General features: G+C 42.3%; 1 protein-coding gene across 1 annotated transcript in view; it reads left to right on the forward strand.

Moving 5' to 3' along the window:
* Window positions 1-18,680, forward strand: part of LOC308524029 (uncharacterized protein) — a 124,106-nt gene extending 105,426 nt beyond the window's left edge. The window contains exon 4 of the mRNA XM_081098166.1: window positions 18,242-18,680. Coding sequence (XP_080954292.1) covers window positions 18,242-18,626 — 385 coding nt within the window. The 3' untranslated portion in view covers window positions 18,627-18,680. The remainder of the gene's footprint in view (window positions 1-18,241) is intronic.
* The last annotated feature ends 1,747 nt before the right edge of the window (window positions 18,681-20,427 follow it).

Consider the following 20,427-nt stretch of genomic DNA (forward strand, 5'->3'; position numbering starts at 1 on the left):
ACAGTCCAGTGAGGTTTTGGCTCAAAATTTTAAAGGACCATCCATCACAAATTGCATTAGGAGAGAAGAACTTTCAGATTATTCCTCTGCTCTAGTTTATGTCCAGTTCCTACCAAAGACTTAACAGATAAATTCACCTAGTCCTTCCCTGAACTGATAGCTCAAAAGTGAGACAATTAGAAGATACCTAAGGTCTTTTCATTTCTGAAGTTCCAAGATGTAATGCTTTCCTGAATGTGACATTTTTGTGGGCAGAGCTTGGTGCTGGCATTCCAGGGAAACAAGGGAACAGTGGGTTCTACTGTCCATTTGGTGGAGGCTGGCCTTGTCCCTCGGCCCGTGAACATTTCGATTGCAGTCTCAGTTTTCAGTGTCACTGGCCTACAGAGGAGCCTTTTGCAGATGGACAGATGCTTGTTCTTACCACGCGCTTACAGGCAGCATGGAGATTGGCCTGTGAGAGGCAGAGAGGGCTTTTTACTCCTAATACGTTATGAAAGTTTGATCAGAGTCGGAGATTTCTGTCATGGATGATTAGTATCCGTTCAGATTAATATTCACTTTCCCTAATTCAGTATGAAAAGTGCCAACATAAGAACATTTTGCCATGAGATGGAGAGAGAATGCGGAATGATGTCACTCACAAGGTCTAGCGTCTCCGTTCCGAAAGATGAGAGGCTTCCCCACCCCCCGTTCATTCTTTTCCAGAAAAGCATAGCCTCCTTTTTTTTTTTAATTTAGTAGACCCCCCTAGCTTTATTGAGATATAATTGATATATAACATTATGTAACTTTAAGGTGCAATTATTTGATATATTTGATATATATTGTTAATGTTTAATTACCACGGTAAGGTTAGCTAGCACATCCATAAACTCACAGTGACAATGTTTTCTTTTGTGGTGAGAACTTTTAAGATCTACACTTTTAGCAACTTTCAAATGTTCAGTATTGTAAACTATACTCACCATGTTGTACATTACATCCCAAAACTTACTCATCTTATAACTGAAAGTTTGTACCCATTGACCACCTTCACCAATTCCCTCAACCCCCTCCCTTGGCAACCATCAATCTGCTCTCTGTTTCTATGAATTAAGTATTTTATATTTCACATAAAAGTGAAATCATAACACATTTGTCTTTCTCTGCTTAACTTACTTAACTTAGCATAATGCCCTCAAATTCCATCCATGTTGTTGCAAATGGCAAGATTTTCTTTTTAATGGCTGAATAACATTCCATTATATATATATATATATATATATATATATATATATATATATATATAAAAGCCTAAGCAACCATTACAACCTGTTGACCGAATGATCAGTCAACCAGTTGCTATAATGTGCACTGACCAACAGGGGCAGATGCTCAACGCAGGAGCTGACCCTGATAGTCAGTGCACTCCCACTGCCAACCTTCTGTGGCCGGCCAATCTCCCAAATACCCTCCCCCAGCTGGCCGGCCCCGATCAGCTCCAATCAGGACTGGGAGAGACGGGCCTGATCGGCCCTGATCGCCAGGCAGGCCAAGGGACCCCACCTGTGCACGAATTCATGCACCTGGCCTCTAGTGTGTATGTGTATATATATATATATATATATATATATATATACTAGAGGTGTACTGGTTAAAAATGCGGATTTTTTTTCAATAGATGGAGTTACACATATGTTGATATATATGCGATTTTATATGTATGCTATTTTGTTGTATTGACGGCAAGCCTCAAAACTTCATATGACAAGATTTCTGAAGGTGTTAACATCATAGATATTTTTACACTTAAAAATGTCGAATTTCATGCCAAAAAAAGAGCATTTGCAGGAAGTTTCAATTCGTTACTTTATTTTGAAGAAAAGCGCTGCTGAAAGTTATCGTATACTTCGGGAAGCTTATGGTGAACATGCTCCATCTCAAGATACTTGTGAACGCTGGTATAACTGCTTTAAAAGTGATGGTTTCGATGTGACAAAGAACGTCCAGGTCAACCGAAAAAGTTTGAAGACCAACAATTACAAGCATTATTGGATGAAGATGCATGTCAAACTCAAAAACAACTTGCAGAAAGATTGAACATTGCTCAGCAAACAATTTCTGATTGTTTACAAGCAATGGGAAAGATTTTAAAGGAAGGAAAATGGGTGCCACATCAATTGAGCCAAAGAAAAATGGGAAACTGAAAAGTCATCAGTAAAATGTTGCTTCAATGGCATGAAAGTCCTTTTTGCATCGAATTGTGACTGACAATGAAAAGTGGATTTATTTTGAGAATCCCAAATGCACAAAATCATGTGTTGACCCAGGTCAACCATCAACATCAACTGCAAGGCCAAATCGCTTCAGAAAGAAGACAATGCTCTGCGTTTGGTGGGATCAGGAAGGTGTGGTGTATTATGAGCTTCTAAAACCAGGTAAACCATTAATACTGATCGCTACCGACAACAAGTAATCAATTTGAACCACGCTTTGATTGTGAAGTGACCAGAATGTGCCAGAAGACACGGCAAAGTAATTTTGCTTCATGATGACACACCATCACACACTTCAAAACCAGTTAAAGACACGTTAAAAGATCTTGCCTGGGAAGTATTAACCCGCCCGCCATATTCACCAGACCTTGCTCCTTCAGATTACCAGTTGTTCTGATCGATGGCACAAGCACTTTCTGAGCAGCACTTCAAAACGTATGAAGAAGTGGAAAATTGGGCCTCTGAATGGTTTGCCTCAAAACAAGAAAAGTTCTGTTGGGACAGTATCCACAAATTACCTGATAGATGGAATGGGGGAAATGTGTGGCTAGCGATGGACATTACTTTGAATAAATCACTTTTGATGTTTCTCTTGAAATTATCGTGTTTTCTTTGATTACAAAATCCGCATTATTAACCGGTACACCTTATATATGCCGTATTTTTCTTTATCCATGCTTCTGTTGATGAATATGTAGATTGTTTCCATGTCTTGGCTGTTGTAAACATTGCTGTAATGAACATGGGGTTGCATATATCTTTTCAAGTTAGTGTTTTTGTTTTCCTTCATATTAATATCCAAAAGTGGAATTGCTGGATCATAAAGCAGTTCTATTTTTAATTGTTTTAGGAACTCTATACTATTTTCCATAGTGACTACAACAATTTACATTCCCACCAACACTGCACAAGGGTCCCCTTTTCTCCACATCCTCACCAACACTTGTTATTTATTTTCTTTTTTTGTAATAGCCATTCTAACAAGTATGAGGTGATATCTCAGTGTGGTTTGCATTTGCCTGATGATCACCTTTTCATGTACCTGTTGGCTTTCTGTATGTCTTCTTTGGAAAAATGTCTATTCAGATCCTCTGGCATTTTTTAATTGATTGATTGATTGATTGTGTGTGTGTGTGTGTGGTGTATTTTTTTTTGTTTTTGATAAGTTGTCTGAGTTCTTTATATATTTTGAATATTATTTCCTCTTTAGATATGTGCTTTGCAAATCTTTTCTTCCATTCCTCAGGTTGCCTTCTCATTTTGTTGATCATTTATTTTGCTGTGCAGATTTTTTGTGTGATGTAGTTCCACTTGTCTATTTTTTGCTTCTGTTTCTTGTGCTTATGGTGCAGTATCCATGAAATTATTGTCAAGACCAATGTCAAGGAAATTCTCCCCTATGTTTTCTTCTAGGAGTTTTATGGTTTTAGGTCCCACATTTAAGTCTTCAATCCAGTTTGCCTTAATTTTTCTGAGTGGTTCATGACAGAGATTTCATTCTTTTGCATATGAATATCTTGTTTCCCCAGCACCATTTATTGAAGAGACTGTCTTTTCCCCATTGAATATTTTTTGGCTTCCTTGTCAAGTATTAGTTGACTGGATATGCATGGGTTAATTATTGGGCTCTAAATTCTGTTCCATTGGTCTTTGTATCATTTTTATGCCAGTATCCTACTGTTTTGATTACTATAGCTTTGCAATATAGTTTGAAATCAGGAATTGTGATATTTCTCAGCTTTGATATTCCTCAAGATTGCTTTGGCTATTCAGGATCTTTTGTGGTTCTGTATAATTTTAGGATTGCTTTTTATATTGCTGTGGAAAATGTCATTGGAATTTTATAAGGATTGCATTGAATCTATGGGATGACTTTGGGTAGTATGGACATTGTAACAATATTAACCTTCTAATCCATGAACATGGGAGATTTTTCCATTTGTTTGTGTCATCTTCAGTTTCTTTCATCAATGTTTTATAGTTTTTAATGTATAGATCTTTCACCTCCTTGGTTAAATTTATTCTTAAGTATTTTATTGTTTTTGATTCTATAGTTAATGAGATTGCTTTCTTTATGCCTTTTTCTGATAGTTTCTTGTTAGTGTATAGAAACACAACTGGTTTTTATTTATTGTTTTTTGTATCTTACAACTTTACTAAATTCCTTTATTAGTTTTAATTTATGTTAATATTTTTTCCTGTTCTTTATTTCATTTATTTCTGCTCTGGTCTTTATTATTTCCTTCCTTCTGCTAACTTTGGGCTTAATTTCTTGTTAATCCCAAATCACAGAGGCACGGAGAAGTTCTTCCACATTTCCATACAAATAAATAATAATAATACCATATATTGAGTACTTACTATGTGCTAGGTACTAAGTTATTTACAGCTATCAAATAATTGAATTCTCTCCAAAACCTCTATTATCCCATTTTATGCATGTGGAACTGAGGCTAAGAGGTGTTGTGGCTTACCCACCCTCATTCAGCCAGCAAGCAGCAGTGGGACTGGGATTCGACTACACGGAGCACTGTTGTCCCTGAGATGGATGAGAAGACTGTCATTATTTTATTAGTATTAGTAGCAGTAGTAGTATTGAGGATCTTGTAGGGTCTGTACCAGGATTTCTCAACCTCAGCACTACTGGCATTTTAGGCCAGGTAATTTTTGTTGTGAGGGCTGTCTTATGCCTTGTAGGATGTTTAGCAGCATCTCTGGCCACTACCCACCTCATCATCTCACCCAAATCATGAAAACCAAAACTATCTTCAGAATTTTCCAAGTGTCCCTGGGGGGCAAAGTCTTCCCTGGTTAAGAACCATTGCCCTAGAAGGAGCTCTTTCACCCTCTGCTGGAGCATCTCACACAGCAGGATGTAAATCCTGCTTCTTTTCTGCCCATCTATGTTTGATAGGGGCTATTGTTTACAGAGATGGGAATAACTTGTTTTGTTTTAGTTGAGGATGGGTGTTCTGGGTCCTGAGCTTTCGCTGTGATAAAGGCATCTGGGCTTGTACTAGTCCAGTGAAAATGAGAGGCTCCTTTGTGCTTGTGGCAGTCACACCGGATGTCTGCTCAGCCCCTCTTCCTGGGAACTGCACAATATGCCCACAACCAGCTATGTGTCTGGCCATAGCTGAGGGCCCCGGGAAGACATCTTACTCCAACTGGGCCAGTCAGTTTTGTCTGCTAGGAAGTTGGTAGTGGGACCAGGGTGAGTCTCTCTTGGTGGCTAGAGCTGTGACCTGCAAATGCAGCATCTCAGGTGGCCATCTTCCTGCCCTGTGCACTAGCTGGTACAGAGCATTGGTTCTCAAAGTTGGTGTCCAGACCAGCAGGATCACTGGAGAGCTGGTCAAATTGTGAATTCTCAGGCCCCTACTCAGACCTACTGATTTGGAAACCCTGGCGAGAGCAGCAATCTGCATTTCAACAAGTCCTGCAGGAGATTCTGATGCAACGAAGTTGGTATTATAGAGGATGAGGCAGACCAAGGGAATATGAGCCCCAGCAGAGAAAGAAAGTTGTGGATGAGACAACTTCCCAGTTCTCGGTTCCACACTTCCTGATGCCCAGCTGTGGTCCTGCCCTTGGCTTTGGTAAAATACTTATATGTCCTAATAACAAATACACTCCCAACTCAATTGTTTTTCCATTGATTGAAATAGGTTTCTTTTGCTTGCAACTGAAAAATCCTTACTTATTCAACTTACCATGTGACTCCTGTAGAGAGGAAATTATATGGAGCAATATTACTCCAGCTGCTCAGGAAAAGACTGTAATTTTATCAAGGACTCTTGGAAATACTTAAATGCTCCAGAGATAATACCCCATGGTTTTTTCTTATTATTAAACAAGAATTTGTGTGTGTCTACTTAAAGAAACTTATCTACTGGAAAAACACCTCCTCCCCACCCCCTTATCTCTGTATGTTTTATTCTTTGTTGACAAAGGGTTGGTGTTTTCCTGAGTTTTCTCCCACTTGGTTATCCTAGGTTAGCCTAGAGTAAAGATAAATCTCAGTCAACTGACAAATATTATCAAATGCCTACTCTGTGCCAGATATTTGGAGGATCAATTGGTCATGGTTCTCAGATTATCTGGGAGCTTATGGTTTGAGAATGCAATGATCTTACTATTGTATATTACAGTGCAGTGTGATAAGTCCAGGATTAGTTCATGGACAAGGTTCAGAGGAAACCCAGAAGAAAGTGGTGAGCCTTCAGGATGGCAAATTCTAGAAAAGGGGGAAAGTGGGGTGGTGGTCAGGGAAGGCTTCCTAGAAGAAGTTCCACCTGAATGAGACTTGGAAATATGAGTAGGTGTCCACCAGGCAGAAAAGTCAAGGAAAGAATGTTCAATTTGTGGTTTGAAAGCAGAATTTTCTCACCTCCTTGATTCCTACTGACTTGGAGGTACACAGTATTACATAAACATTGAAGATAAGGTAGAGACTTTTCTAATTTCCTAAGGCCACTAGAACTGCCTCCATTATAGCACTGGCAATTCCTCTTCCTGGACAGAATTTATCAACCAGGCTTTTAACGTGATACAACCTTTTAAGGTCATCCCTGTAAGGAGAATGGACTGTATTTTGGTTTATGTCTATCTAGGAGAAAAATAAAAATATGAAGGGGGAAAATCCCTATTGAGTTTTATAATTACAACATGAAAATTCAGTTAATTTCTTTTATCATGGTGAGTCATTAAAGACTGAAGTAGATTCCCAGCCTTTTGTCTCCAGAACAATCCCCTGGAGGCTTAGCGTTCTTCCTGCGAAATGGGCCTGATTAAAGCGGGGCACCTCTCTCTCCAGATTACTGCCCTCCGTCATTAGCATTACGTTATCTTGCTCTTCAGACTGATTTTTAATTTTTATGCTTGCAGTTATAAATGATTTACTGGTACATTCATCGCCTGGCCTGTCCTGAGTCATTAAATTCACTTAGGTTGAATGGCCCGATGTGCACCTGAAATTAACCAAATCAGTGACATTATCTTGCAGGATTTTTCAGAGGCTTTAGAAATAGAGACGAGACTCCTTTCTCCGTCTCAACTCCTTGGCTTAATGGGAAAATATTTTTAATTGATAAAAGAGGTAATTAGCCAAGGCTAAGAGGTGCACACTAATTGCGCAGTATATCTTGCAGAGTTAGTTTGGCCATGGTTTCTAGTCTAGACGATGACCCAAACACAGATCCAGGTGCATTCACACGAGGCCAGTTTAAGTGCATTTTATCTCCCTCAATCCAGTCCAGGGAAGGAATTGTGTTAGCGTTTAGTGGGCACCTACTGTGCGTCAGAAACTCTCAGAACTCTCATAACAGTCCTTTTGTTCCTCTCAATGTTCTGTTTGTGTTGTGTTGATATAAGGAATGGAAGCCTCCTCAGGCTGGCTCCAATGAGATGGAGGCCAGATGTCACTCAATCTAAGGAAGAGGAACCAAGGGCGGGTCCTTCCATGCTATTTCATTATCATCCAGGAGCCACGACGGTGGTCTCATTCCGCTTTTCTCTTTCTTATAACATCTGTGTACTTCTAAGCTCTCTTCTTTCTTGACTGGACTCATCTGCTCTTCTGTCTTGTGCTTGTGCCCAAATAGCTGTTCCAACTCCATCCACCCAGGGCCCGTCACCTCAAGCACCCACTGCTGTACCCCTCTTACCTGAAATGCTCTGTAGAATGTCAGAGGTTTCTTATCAGCTAATGAGTTTTCTGCCCTTGGGTCAGGAATATACCCCTTGTCCAGAAGGGACCGAAGTTGTGGAAGAACAAGTAGAATGGGAAAGACATATCTCTTTGGTGCCTCTTTAAAACAGGTGTAATCCTTCCCATTTTCCAGATGAGGAAACTGAGGCTAATGGAGGTTAAGTTCTTTGTTAGGGGTCATACAGCCAGCAAGAGTCAGAGGCAGGAATTAGGGACAAGTTGGGACTGACTCCATTCCCCTGCTTTCCACATGCTGTGCCTATTTTTTAACATTGTGCTGTTGGTTACATAAGGCGTAAGAACAGGGGACGTTCGCCAGCCAGGCTGAGGGCTGGTGAATTTGGTACGGGGCCCATTGACCACCTGGGCAGTGCAAACAATACATTTTTGCCCCATTCTCTTCCTTCTGTGTCTGTTTAAGGACATTGAAATAATTCCACCCTCCAAAAATGAGAGATGAAGGGGAGACATCTTGCTACACCTGAGCTTTGGAAATAGCCCCAAGAAAATCTGGTTCAAGAGTCATAAAGGGTGTTTGTAGGGTTTTGACAGTGAGGCCTGATAAGAGAGGAGGCCAGAAAATAGTACTTTCCTCACTGCCAGAGGAAATGTGCCTCCATTTACTTACCAGCTATTACATTATCTTCTTATCCTCCGTTTCCTCATCTGTAAAACCAGGATGATATAGCTACAAAAATGAAAAGGGGCAGTGTGTGTACCAACAAGTATGGTCCTCACACAGTAGTCATCCAATGATTATTGTCTTCCCTCCCTCCCTGTCTTGTCAAAACAATAAGGGCATGGCCTCTTAATGATTATAGCCTTGATGTTAGCAGTTTCTCTGGGTCTGAGAATCCCCTGGAAAGTTCTGCTAATCAAGGGACTTCAACTTTTATTTATCCAGCATTCCTTCCCTCCTTTATGTGGCATTGCTTCATTACTTGATGGGCAGTGCCTCTTTCTTCCATGTGGTTCTGGCAAGGTTGTCAATTCAGCACCACACCAGGCCCTGGCAGTCACAATATCCACCTGCCTGGCCTTTCTGATTGGGTCAAAAGATGGGCACATGGTTAAGGGTGGACCAATGAAGATTTATATTCAGATGTCGGCAGGCTGGAGTTCCCTTCCTTTGGGAGGAGTGTTAACCTAAGACGATGTATCCTTGAGTTGTCTCAGTCATGCCTCCTACTTGCTGTAGGAGGAAGTGTCTGTCAGAGCAAAGAGAAGCAGAGTTAGAGAGGAAGCAGGACCAAGCTAGTTTCTGAGAACACTGCTTCAATCCTTGGTATTCTGAGGCCACTCTTAAACTTCCCAGTTGTAAGAGCCAATAAGTTTTCCTTTTCTAGGTGAGGGGATTGAGAAGTACAGATTGGTAGTTACAAAAGAGTTATTTATACTAATAAAAGGGTAATATGCTAATTCAACCGAGTCAACCGGACATCTTTCCATTATCTGGTCCTCCTTCCCGACAAAGCCACAGTGGTGCGGGCCGAGGCAGAGGTGGTTAGGGGCAATCAGGCCGGCAGGGGAGGGCGGTTAGAGGTGAGCAGGCCGCAGGTAGAGGCTGTTAGGGGCAATCAGCCAGGCAGGTAGAGGCTGTTAGGGGTGATCAGGCAGGCAGGCAGAAGGGTTAGCAGGGGTGGGCAAACTTTTTGACTCGAGGGCCACAATGGGTTTTTAAACTGGACCGGAGGGCCAGAACAAAAGCATGGATGGAGTGTTTGTGTGAACTAATATAAATTCAAAGTAAACATCATTACATAAAAGGGTACGGTCTTTTTTTTTTTTAGTTTTACTCATTTCAAATGGGCCGTATCCGGCCCGCGGGCCGTAATTTGCCCACGGCTAGGTTAAGGCAATCAGGCAGGCAGGCAGGTGAGCAGTTAGGAGCCAGCGGTCCCGGATTGCAAGAGGGATGTCCCGAATTGGAGAGGGTGCAGGCCAGACTGAGGGATGCCCCCTCCCCGCCCCCCCACCCCCCCCCCCCCTGTGCAGGAATTTCATGCACCGGGCCCCTCTAGTGGGGATATAACATATAGTGTGTGGAATATAGGCTGTAGTATTGTAATAACTGCATGGTGCCAGCTGGCTACTAGAAATATGGAGGGAACACTCTGTAAAGTATAGGATTATCTAACGACTCTGCTGTACACTTGAAACTAATATAAAAGAATATAATTTTGAGGGTGAACTGTAATTGGAAAAAAATAAAAGCACTAATTCCCTAGAAAAAATTATCCTTTTCTGTTTAAGTGTTTTGAGCTGACTTTCTTTCACGTGTAACTGGAAGAGACTTGAGGAAAGCAGGGACTCCCTTTCCCTTCGTCAGGTGCTAGGGTGAGGCATGGCTCAGGGACCACTGAAGGCCTCTCCCAGCCAGAGGCGTTCAGCCCTTGGAGGCCACAGAAGGCCTCTTGTGGGAGTGGTGCCACCACAGTGATGTTCTGTTTTCTCTTGCTCATATTCTTTCTCAGTCGGCAGGAGCTCTGAGGCCTGCTTTTCTTTTCTTTTTTAAAAAATATTTTATTGATTTTTTACAGAGAGGAAGGGAGAGGGATAGAGAGTTAGAAACATCGATGAGAGAGAAACACCGATCAGCTGCCTCCTGCACACCTCCCACTAGGAATGTGCCCACAACCAAGGTGCATGCCCTTGACCGGAATTGAACCTGGGACCCTTCAGTCCGCAGTCCGACGCTCTATCCACTGAGCCAAACCGGCTTTGGTGAGGCCCACTTTTCTTCCTTCCTTTCAAGCCACAACGTCAGCCAAACGCAGTGCACCTGATGATCCACTAGTATTTTTTCTAGCAGTGGTCCAGCACCTTCTATTAATCTGTCTGGGTACCACTTGAAAAGCATGCTGCATTTCTTATGACAAAACCATTTAATTGGATCACAGACGCTGCACTCACAGTTTCATCAGTACAAAACCATCACTGATGAGATGAAATGTGCTTACCCTTGCAGCCCGGACACAGGCAGTCCCCCGCCCTACGTTGTGCACGAGTGTTTGCTCTCTGCGTGGAGCCCTGTCAGAGCCTCCCCCATGTGGCCAGCTGGTTCTCACAGAATGCTCTCACTGATCTTCAGCGGAATCCCTCTGTCCCTAGCCAGTTAACCTTTAGTTGCAAATGGCAAACAAGTGTAGTTCTAGCATGAACGTTAGTTGATATTTTTGTTCACGGGTATGAATAAGAAGTATGTTATGAACTAAAAAAAAAGATAGTTTTTAAATACTTGAAGAATATTTTTTTCAACTTTTTGAGTGAGTCAAACATTTATTTTTTAAAATGCAGTATATATATATATATATATATATATATATATATATACATATATATATTTCAGAGAGGAAGAGGAAGGGTGAGAGAGATAGAAACATCAATGGTGAGCGAGAATCATTGATCAGCTGCCTCCTGCACGCCCCACACTGGGGATCGAGCCTGCAACCTGGGCATATGCTCTTGACCAGAATTGAACCCTACCTTTCAGTCTGCAGGCTGACACTCTATCCACTGAGCCAAACTGGCTAGGGCTGATTCACAACTTTTAAATTTAATCAGCATTATTAATACGTTCTCAAGTCTTTAGTCTAGCTCAGAGGTCAACATCTTGAGCTAAACTGGCTTCCTGCCTATTTTTGTAAATAAGTATATTGGGACACTGCCATGCCCATTCATTCTGGTATCATCTATGGCTGCTTTCATGCAGCAAGAGCGGAGCTGAGTGGCGCGACAGAGACCCTGTGGTCCACAAAGTCTAAAAGATTTACTCCTTGGCCTTTTGCAGGAGAAGTTTGCTGACCTACCTTCCTTGTCAAAAAAACAAACCAACAATAAATCAATAAAACAATAAATTAATGAATAAGTCAAAACAAGAAATTTGTAGTGTTTGCTGATTTCCATGGTATAAATCTGCCCATCATGGTCAATTTGTTCAAGTACTTACTAACTGATGTCACTGAATTCAAAGCTGGGAAGAACTGCTCAGCAGCCCACCCTTATACAGTCTTCTCACTATTCACTAGATGCGATTGATGAAAATAACCTCAAGAGCTCCCAGAGGGCACAGGTTGTATTTGCTTCTTTATACCCGTGGGCCTGGCACAGTTGCTGACAGTGACTTTTTGTTAAATAAATGAATAAAAATTACTTCATAAGCCTCTATACTTGATATCTAAATAATTAGTGCACTGAAGGTTTTAAAACTAATTTATCATCTAAGTAGGTTAAATATGTTACCTGCAAGCTTTGAAAAATTATTGCTTTTACTCTTAATAAAAACTCAAGAGTGAATCCTCGGCCCAGTACAGCCAGATTTAGCAAACATTTCTAAGGGTAGAAGCTGAGATGGAGGCTTGGCTATATTTGGTCAGATGTGGAACAGCGTTTTCTGTGGCCTGACTTGTACTTTGCAGTATGTATTGTTTTTAAGGCTATGTGATGTGGGTCATTTGCTAATTATGTTGGATTATCCCTTAATCCTCATATTCATGGGTGAACTCAAGAAATGATGGATCATGACATCATGTTAAAATTTACCTCCTATTGCTGGCTGGCATTGTCTTTTCCTTTTCCCTATTCCCTACATCTGTCTCCCACTGGTTTATTTGAAAGACACATGAGCTGGAAAGTCGAGCTAAATGATGCATTTTGTTAATATGGTGCCTTTTCCATGGGTTGCTTTAGATTTAGATATTTTTGTTCCTATGGAACTTACAGAACCTTCTCATAGTCCCTTATACCCTACAATGGCTTTTGAAAGAATAGAGGATCTTTTGTCATTTGAAAAGTGTCCTGTCTTTGATTTTTTTTTTAACCCCATGGTCTTCAGGCTCATTAAGCATAGACTATTTTCTCCAAATTTCTTTGTACATCAAATTCTTTTTTCCTCTCAGAAATAGTTTTGATATGCTCATTTTGGAAAATTCAGAAAAGGATAAAGAAGAGTATCATTAATAAGCCTATAATCAGAACTGGTTTTGTTAATGTATCGGTATACTATTGCTAAGATATTGAAGAATTTCTCTCCATTGCATTATTTTTAAACAGACTTTTGAGGTATAACTGACATAAAATAAGCTGCACATGTTTTAAAGTGCACAATTGGATGAGTTTTGGCACATTTGCACACATACTTGTGAAACCATCACTATAATCAAGATAATGAACCTCACACCCCACCTCCCTTACTGCAAAGTTTCCTGATGCCCCTTTTGTAATCTCTCCCTCTTGCTCCTCCCCACCTCCCATCTCTGAGTAACCCTGGCCTGCTTAATTTTGAGGGCTTGAAAGGCCTAAAAGTCACTTTCAGAGATTCTTTCTTTGAAATCTCTGTCTCAGAGAGCAACTCTAGCAGAGGCAAAAAGGCCAACAGTTGTGATATCATTGTGCTTGAGTTCAAAGTTCCTCTCGAATCTAGTCTCACTTAATGATTGATTCTTCCTTGCATGTCCAAAAAAAACAGATCATCATCTAGCACATTTACCTTTTAAGACTGTGTTTTCCTGTTAATTGAACATAATGTCACGGTCGTCTTATTTTCAGTCAGAACGTTTCAATGAATTTGTTTCACGTCCTTAATTTTTTGGTCTTGAATTCTTCATCAGACCCTGAACATGGGTTGGGAGATTTTTGCTTGTTACATATTGTGCCTCTTGAGACATGTTGGATTTTCTTGTCATTTTCACACTGCTTTACCAGAATAAACTTGCGGCAAGAACACTGTTGCAAAGAAAGCGTTCTGCTCTGACAGCAGATGCTGTTCATTAGCGTTGCTCAGTTTGGGGACCCAATGCATTCACTGGGAAACTCGCAACAGCAACAATCTGCAGCCAACTGCGTCTGGGCATTTTCCTAATGTGGCTGTTGTCATCATACTAGCTTCTTATATTTGCAGATAGCAACTTGGTTTAGAAATACCAAGTGGTAAGGCAAGATAAACACAGCATGGGGCAAAGGCTTATGTAGATACTTGCTCCATCTCACATCCTGCCCTGGTATTCCAGGTAACTGACCACAAGCTATGGCCCATTCTATGCTGTTTACAGAGAATGACAAAAATAGTTTCAGGCCTCTGAAAGCTGTCTCTGTGCCACACGCCCACTATCCTACCTCCTGACTGAGGCTTCTCTCCAGACCTCAGGAGGCAGCAGGGCTGGGTCCTCACACAGACCCAGAGGCACCAGGTCCTGCATGTGCACCCTGCCTCCTGCTGCAGAGGCACCAGAGCCCAGGGAGGCACGCAGGCAGGGCCTCAGGATCGGGGTGAAGGCAGGACAGTGGTCAAGACAGAACCTAATTATAGCAGCAGGAAAGAAGGCGGGAGTGTGGGAGAGGGGAGTAATAGGTAAGACTGAACTCAGCTGTTGGAGTTGGGTACAAAATCAGGGTGGGCTCATAAGCATCTGATCTGAATCTAAGTCGTGAGTGCCGCAGAGATTTATTGCTCTTCAAGGCTGAGCTGGCGGTGAATCTGGGTTCAGGGAGTTTAATTGACCTGCTGAAGGGCTGGAATGTAGACAGACTCTGCTCCTTTCCAGCTGTGTGCAGGTGAGCAACTTACTTCATCTCTGGGCTTTGCTTTATCCAAGGGGGTGGGCCTAGAAGAGCAACATTTAAGGTAGGTGCGTGCCTTCGGATCACTTGGGAGCTTGCGGAAGTCAGGATGCCTGGGCCCCGCCTTGCAGATGGATTTGGGAGGTCTGGGAGGACACCGAGGGTCTGGAGTTTTCCCGGGTTCTGACCCTCACCAGTGTTGGGGAGCCAAGTACTTGCATGATCCCCAAGGGATCTTCCAGCTCCAACCCCCTTCTATGCTAAAGTTTACTAAGTCAGGGATAAGAAAGCATGGAAGGTGGGCATTGACCTCATGTGATGATTAGGTGGCATCAGAATCAGACACCATATCAGTCACTTGTTCTAAGAGTTCACCAGTTGGGAGCTTATTCAAAGCCAGTTCTTCATTTGTAAGGCTGTAAACCTTCTGTATTCTCTCCTAGGCAACCTCTCCCTCTCCCATGGTTTAATTACCACCTCTCCCAGAGGTCATAAACTAGGGGCCAGAAAGACAAATCCAGGCAGATCACACATGAATTTTATTTAGTCTGCCCAGTAGTTTTTATAAGTCTGAATCTTCCTGGGTCAGACTGGGCATTTGCTTTCCACTGACCACGGACCCACCACATCTGTGTATTACACCAGCCGGCTCCCACCCTTTACTTTACTTGCCTACCCCCTGATTTTGGATCAAAGTCAGTCTCTCAACAACTGTCTCCAGCACAAACCTCTTTCTGAGGAAAAACTTCCTCCAGTTTTCCCTGATACCCTAGATGAAGTCAGGCTTTCATCGTACAGCATGGTGATTGTACCCCTTCTAGGCCCAGGCTACACAAGGACAGCTACTATCACTGTCTAGCTTGCTTATTGTTTTCTCTTCCAGGCCTAGCACATCCTTGTAACTTAGTAGGTGCACAATAAATGAATGTTGAGGAGAGGAAGAAAGGAAGAAGAAGCAAAGAGTGGAAGGGGAACCAGAAGGGAACACGATCAGCGCCTTCCTTCGCTGAAGGGAGGACAAGAGCTGACACATCCCACCCTACACCCCTAAAATTGAGAAGTCTTGAGGGCACGATTTCTCTCTTAATGTTCTAACCTCAATAACTTACAAAGAGCATGTGTGCAGTGGAGGTTGTTGAATGAATGAATTCATTCTAAGAACTTCTTGGCCAAAGATATAACCAGCTAGAGAACTACTGTTTTCGCAATAAGCTTTGAGCAACTATTTGACTATTTAGAATATATGCAGATATATAAATGCTGATAAAATTAAAACCCCTGCAAAGATGAAACAATGACCAAAATTCTCACTAAGTTACTCTATTGTTACCACCAGCCAAATCAGATTGGGTTGTGAACTTGCAACCACGAAGTCTCTATTGTCCAAACGTAGTGAAGCTGTCATGCAGCATTTAAAGAAAATGCAATTCATCTACTGGACTAAAATGTAGATTTTGGCTTCACCATCTATAAGTCAGAATGGAGGACACAATTTAAACTTTGGCCATAGAGAGCCTGAAGTTTGGGCCTGACCCACCACTTACCTCATGCGTACCATTGGGAAACTTGTTCGGCTTCTTCACTTATTTTCTCTCCTGGAAAATGGGAAAGATGAGAGCTGCTTTGCAGGGTTGTTTTGAAAACTGAATACAAAATCAATGCACCCAGCAGAGCCCTGGCCGCCAGGCGTTCATCCACGATGGCATTGTTTAAAAGTGCCTCTGCATTTTAATTATTTAAAGGTATTCTGGCTGGGCTCAGGGGCACAAGGAGCTCATGAAATTTTGCTCTCTTGGTGGGAAGAGGTGCCCTAAAAGAATGAGGAAAGTGGCAGAGTAATAAGAAAGAGAATCAACAAAGAAACAGGGGAAACAAAAAAAGGGGAATTTGGTTCCCACTGGATCTTGGAGTTACCTTGGAGGGAAGGCTTTTCTTTTCCTGCCTCCCTTCACCCCCTCAGGTGTTCATGAGGAAGGCCCTCAGGGAGGGCGGCCAGAGCAGGACCCTCATGGGCACAAGAAGGATCTGGGTTTATCCAGCCTGCTCATCTCGCCAGTGCTTTTTAAAAAATGAAATTCAGCCGAAACCGGTTTGGCTCAGTGTATAGAGTGTCGGCCTGCGGACTGAAGGGTCCCAGGTTCGATTCCGGTCAAGGGCATGTACCTGGGTTGCGGGCACATCCCCAGTGGGGGATGTGCAGGAGGCGGCTGGTCGATGTTTCTCTCTCATCGATGTTTCTGACTCTCTATCTCTCTCCCTTCCTCTCTGTAAAAAAATCAATAAAATATATTTAAAAAAAGTAAAAAAAAAATAAAAAAAAATAAAAAATGAAATTCAGCCGGGCCAGTGAGGCTCAGTGGCCGAGTGTTGACCTATGAACCGGGAGGTTGGGGTTCGATTCCAGGTCAAGGCACATGCTTTGGTTGTGGGCTCAATCCCCAGTGCAGGTCGTGCAGGAGGCAGCCAATCAATGATTCTCTCTCATCATTGATGTTTCTAACTTTCTCTCCCTTCTTCTCTGAAATCAATAAAAATATTTTAAAAAATGAGATCCATATTCAGACAGTTTTTAAAAACAACACTTCATTTCTTATTTCATAGGCAAATCACACTCACTTTAGAAAATTCATGAGCAAAAGGAAGACAAAAGTTATCCCAAATTCCACTGCTAGATAATTGAAACCATTTTGGAATCGATCCTTTCGAAGTTTTTTTCTGGACAATGAGTACGTAAACAAACATGTTCTTGTAAAACCAGTGAGATCGAATGGCACATACCGTTCTACTAGTATAACCCGATACTTTTCACTCCACAGCTTTCCTTCTGTGTCAGTAAATGAATGCATCTAATGTCACGATGGGTGGCCTCAGTGGACACCCAGGTGGCTGTCTCAGGCACGTTCGGTGCTCTCCCTGGGCAGAGGCAAGCTTGTGTCTGTCTCCTGGCTGTGAGCAGTGACTCAGTGACCAGCTCCACAGTCAAACCTTTACACGATTGCTCCCTTACAGTGAATTCTCACAGCCAATCTTAATTTTCTCAAGAAAAGAAGACAAGACAATGTGATTAAAATGTTTAAATCATAAGTGGCCTCTTTGGCGAGGAGGAGGGGAGAGGCTGGAACTCGGCCTTACACTCTTCATCTTTGATTCTGTTCAACCTCCAAATTGATCTCAAGTGCAACCTCATTTCTAGTCAACAAACTCAAGAAATAAACAAGACCTGGTACCTGTCCTTAAAGAGATTACACAGTGAAGATAAGAGACAATTATCTCTAATAAATGAATTTTTTTCCCTCTCATTTAACACAAAAGTACCTGGCTTTTTCTCTCATTTAACACACAAGTACACAAAAGTACTTGGCTTTTCATGATAAGAAGCAAGGGCAAGATGGACATAATAATATTAATCATAGCCAATGTTTGTAAGAACTTACTATGTCTAGGAAGTGTTCGTGTATTAAGTGTTGTATTATATTCATTATTCATTATATTCTCACAGTCTCTGAGGTAGTACCGCAGTTATGGGCATTATGTTGTTGTGGAATTGAGGGAAAAGGAAGTTGATTAACTTGCCCAAGGTAACTCAGCTAGTGAGTGGCGGAGCTGGGATTTGATTCCAGGCCCTTTGAGGTCAGTGTTGCTGAAACACACTGTCACTGGGCTGGGAGAACGCGTCCTGCTGACCCGGAATAAGCATTGTGATTGAACCTTCTAGGTACTGCGGCCTGAAAACCCGCTTGCTGACGTCCCCCTTGGTGGGGTTCATGGTGACCAATCAGTGCACCTTCCACGCACCAGTCGGCTTCCCTCAGGTCCCAGTGGCTGCTCTGGCCGTGGAGAAAGTGGGCCACTCCAGTGTGCATTACCGCCTTGCTCTGTTTCCACCCAAGCCCGCCCAGGAGCCGCCCACAGCAGATCACCGTGACCTCAGTGATGGCTTTTTCTTTGGCCACCCCACGCTGGCGCAATTTGACACTTTGGCCTGTACCACTGGGTCCTCGGTCCACGTTTTTGTGAATCCAGCCACCAGCAAGCCCGTGGGCCTCCCAGAAGACTTCAGGAGGGGCCTCCTGAGGCTGAGGAGGCTGGCTTCCGTGTGAAGTGTCTGTGTGTGGAATTGTGCCTGTCAAGGAATAAAGTTGAGATTATTCTCTAAACGATTTCCTTTCATTCCTTAGCATATATATTTTTACCCTTAAAAGTTTTTATAACAGTCATCTCCCTCCATTGATGAAGCCTCTCCTTGCAATAGGCCCAGAACAACATGCTCACAACCACCCAACGAGGCAGGGACTGCTCTTCCCTCCTTTTTCAGGAGCGGGAAAGAGGTTTGCAGAGTGGAAGTCAACTGGCCTGAAGACATTTAGCTAGTGAGTGCCTTGGACTCAAAAGTCCACCTGGGCATCCTCTCTATGTGCATCGAAATCTCCAACATCTGAGCAGCAGGGGCCGCACTTCTGGTGGTTTGTGATCACTAATCTGATAGGATTCGTAAATGTCCTCAGCTTCTTATAGTTAACCACATGAATTCCTTTTTTTAAAAGATGTAAATTTAAAAAAAAGCAAAACACCTTTCTCTTATGTATTTAAAACAGCAAACACACCTTTGACGATTTTCTGATAAATCGAAAACCTCCTTCAATCACTTATGCCATGCACTGAAGTTTGAAAGTAGGGACAATTAAATGGAATCTTTGATGCTGAAACACATAAGGACCCTACTTTGGTGTAATAATCATAAAGGGTTACTATTTCTTGAGTGCTGACTACTCCCAGTGCTTTACGGTCATCACCTTAGGTAATCCTTATGTTGCCATTTTTCAGATGAGAACATTGAGGCTTCAAAGAGAACAGCGGGAGTTGGGGGAGGAGTTCTAGTCACCTCTGTCTCGATCCTGTGACAAGGAAAGTTCAGGTTTAATCTCTCTGGGCCCCAGTTTCCTCCTCTGCACACATGATTCTGAGTGAGCTTTTTCAGTTGGATGCCTGAATGTTTTTTGAACACTCGGAGACTCTTGATCTGCTTTTTCTGAATTCAGTTCCAAATCCTGCCACGAATAAACAGCTTTAGAATACAGTCTCCAAGATAACAACAATGTTAAATGCTATTCCCTTGTCATTTAATCAATTCAACTTCACCTAGTAATGGATCAATTTTGCGGTTTTAAAAACACTTCACACAATAATTCTGGGACTCAGAAAGACTATTAACCAGCAGCCTAGTGTTTGTACATATTGATTTATCTGACCTCTGGCATTTGACCTGCTCAAAAAGATTACCAGGGAGAACTCCTTTAATTTGTGTCTCATGTTTCATTTCTCAAAGTTCTTTCACGGCCATGACCTCACCTCATCTTGGTAGCTACTCCGAGAGGTGTCCCCATTTACAGTCAGAACAGGCTCTTCTGCAGGAAGGTGGCCTGTCAAGGTTACAGAGCCCCGGGGAGGCAGAACTAGAACTTGCATCCAGCCAGGCTATTGGATCTGTCTTTCCAAGCCACCAACTCTCCATCTCATCCAGTGGTCCTGAATTTTCAAATTACAACATGAATTTTTAAAATTCTAATAACACTAGCCATGGTTTCACCAAGAAGTTCTTAAATTGGAGGCAACATAGTCAGGTAATTAAGAGGGTGGGATCCTCCTGGATCTGCCATTTCTAAATAGGGGAGCCACTGGTTCCAGTTTGCCCAGGACAGGGCTGCTTGTCCCAGTGTGACGGCAGGCTCACTCCTTTTTCCGTGAGTCCCGAGGTTAGAGTAAAAGTGGAAAAGGTCTATGGGCCATTCCACCATTTTTCTTCCTGCCAAGGGGCTCCATGTGTGTTCTCTTACCTGTAAAATGGTGAAAATAGTACAGTTACCACTGTTTACCAGGAATGACATTTTTGTTACACCAAAG

The sequence above is a fragment of the Myotis nattereri genome, assembly GCF_964212035.1.
Source record: "Myotis nattereri genome assembly, chromosome: 9".
Taxonomy (NCBI): Eukaryota; Metazoa; Chordata; class Mammalia; order Chiroptera; family Vespertilionidae; genus Myotis; species Myotis nattereri.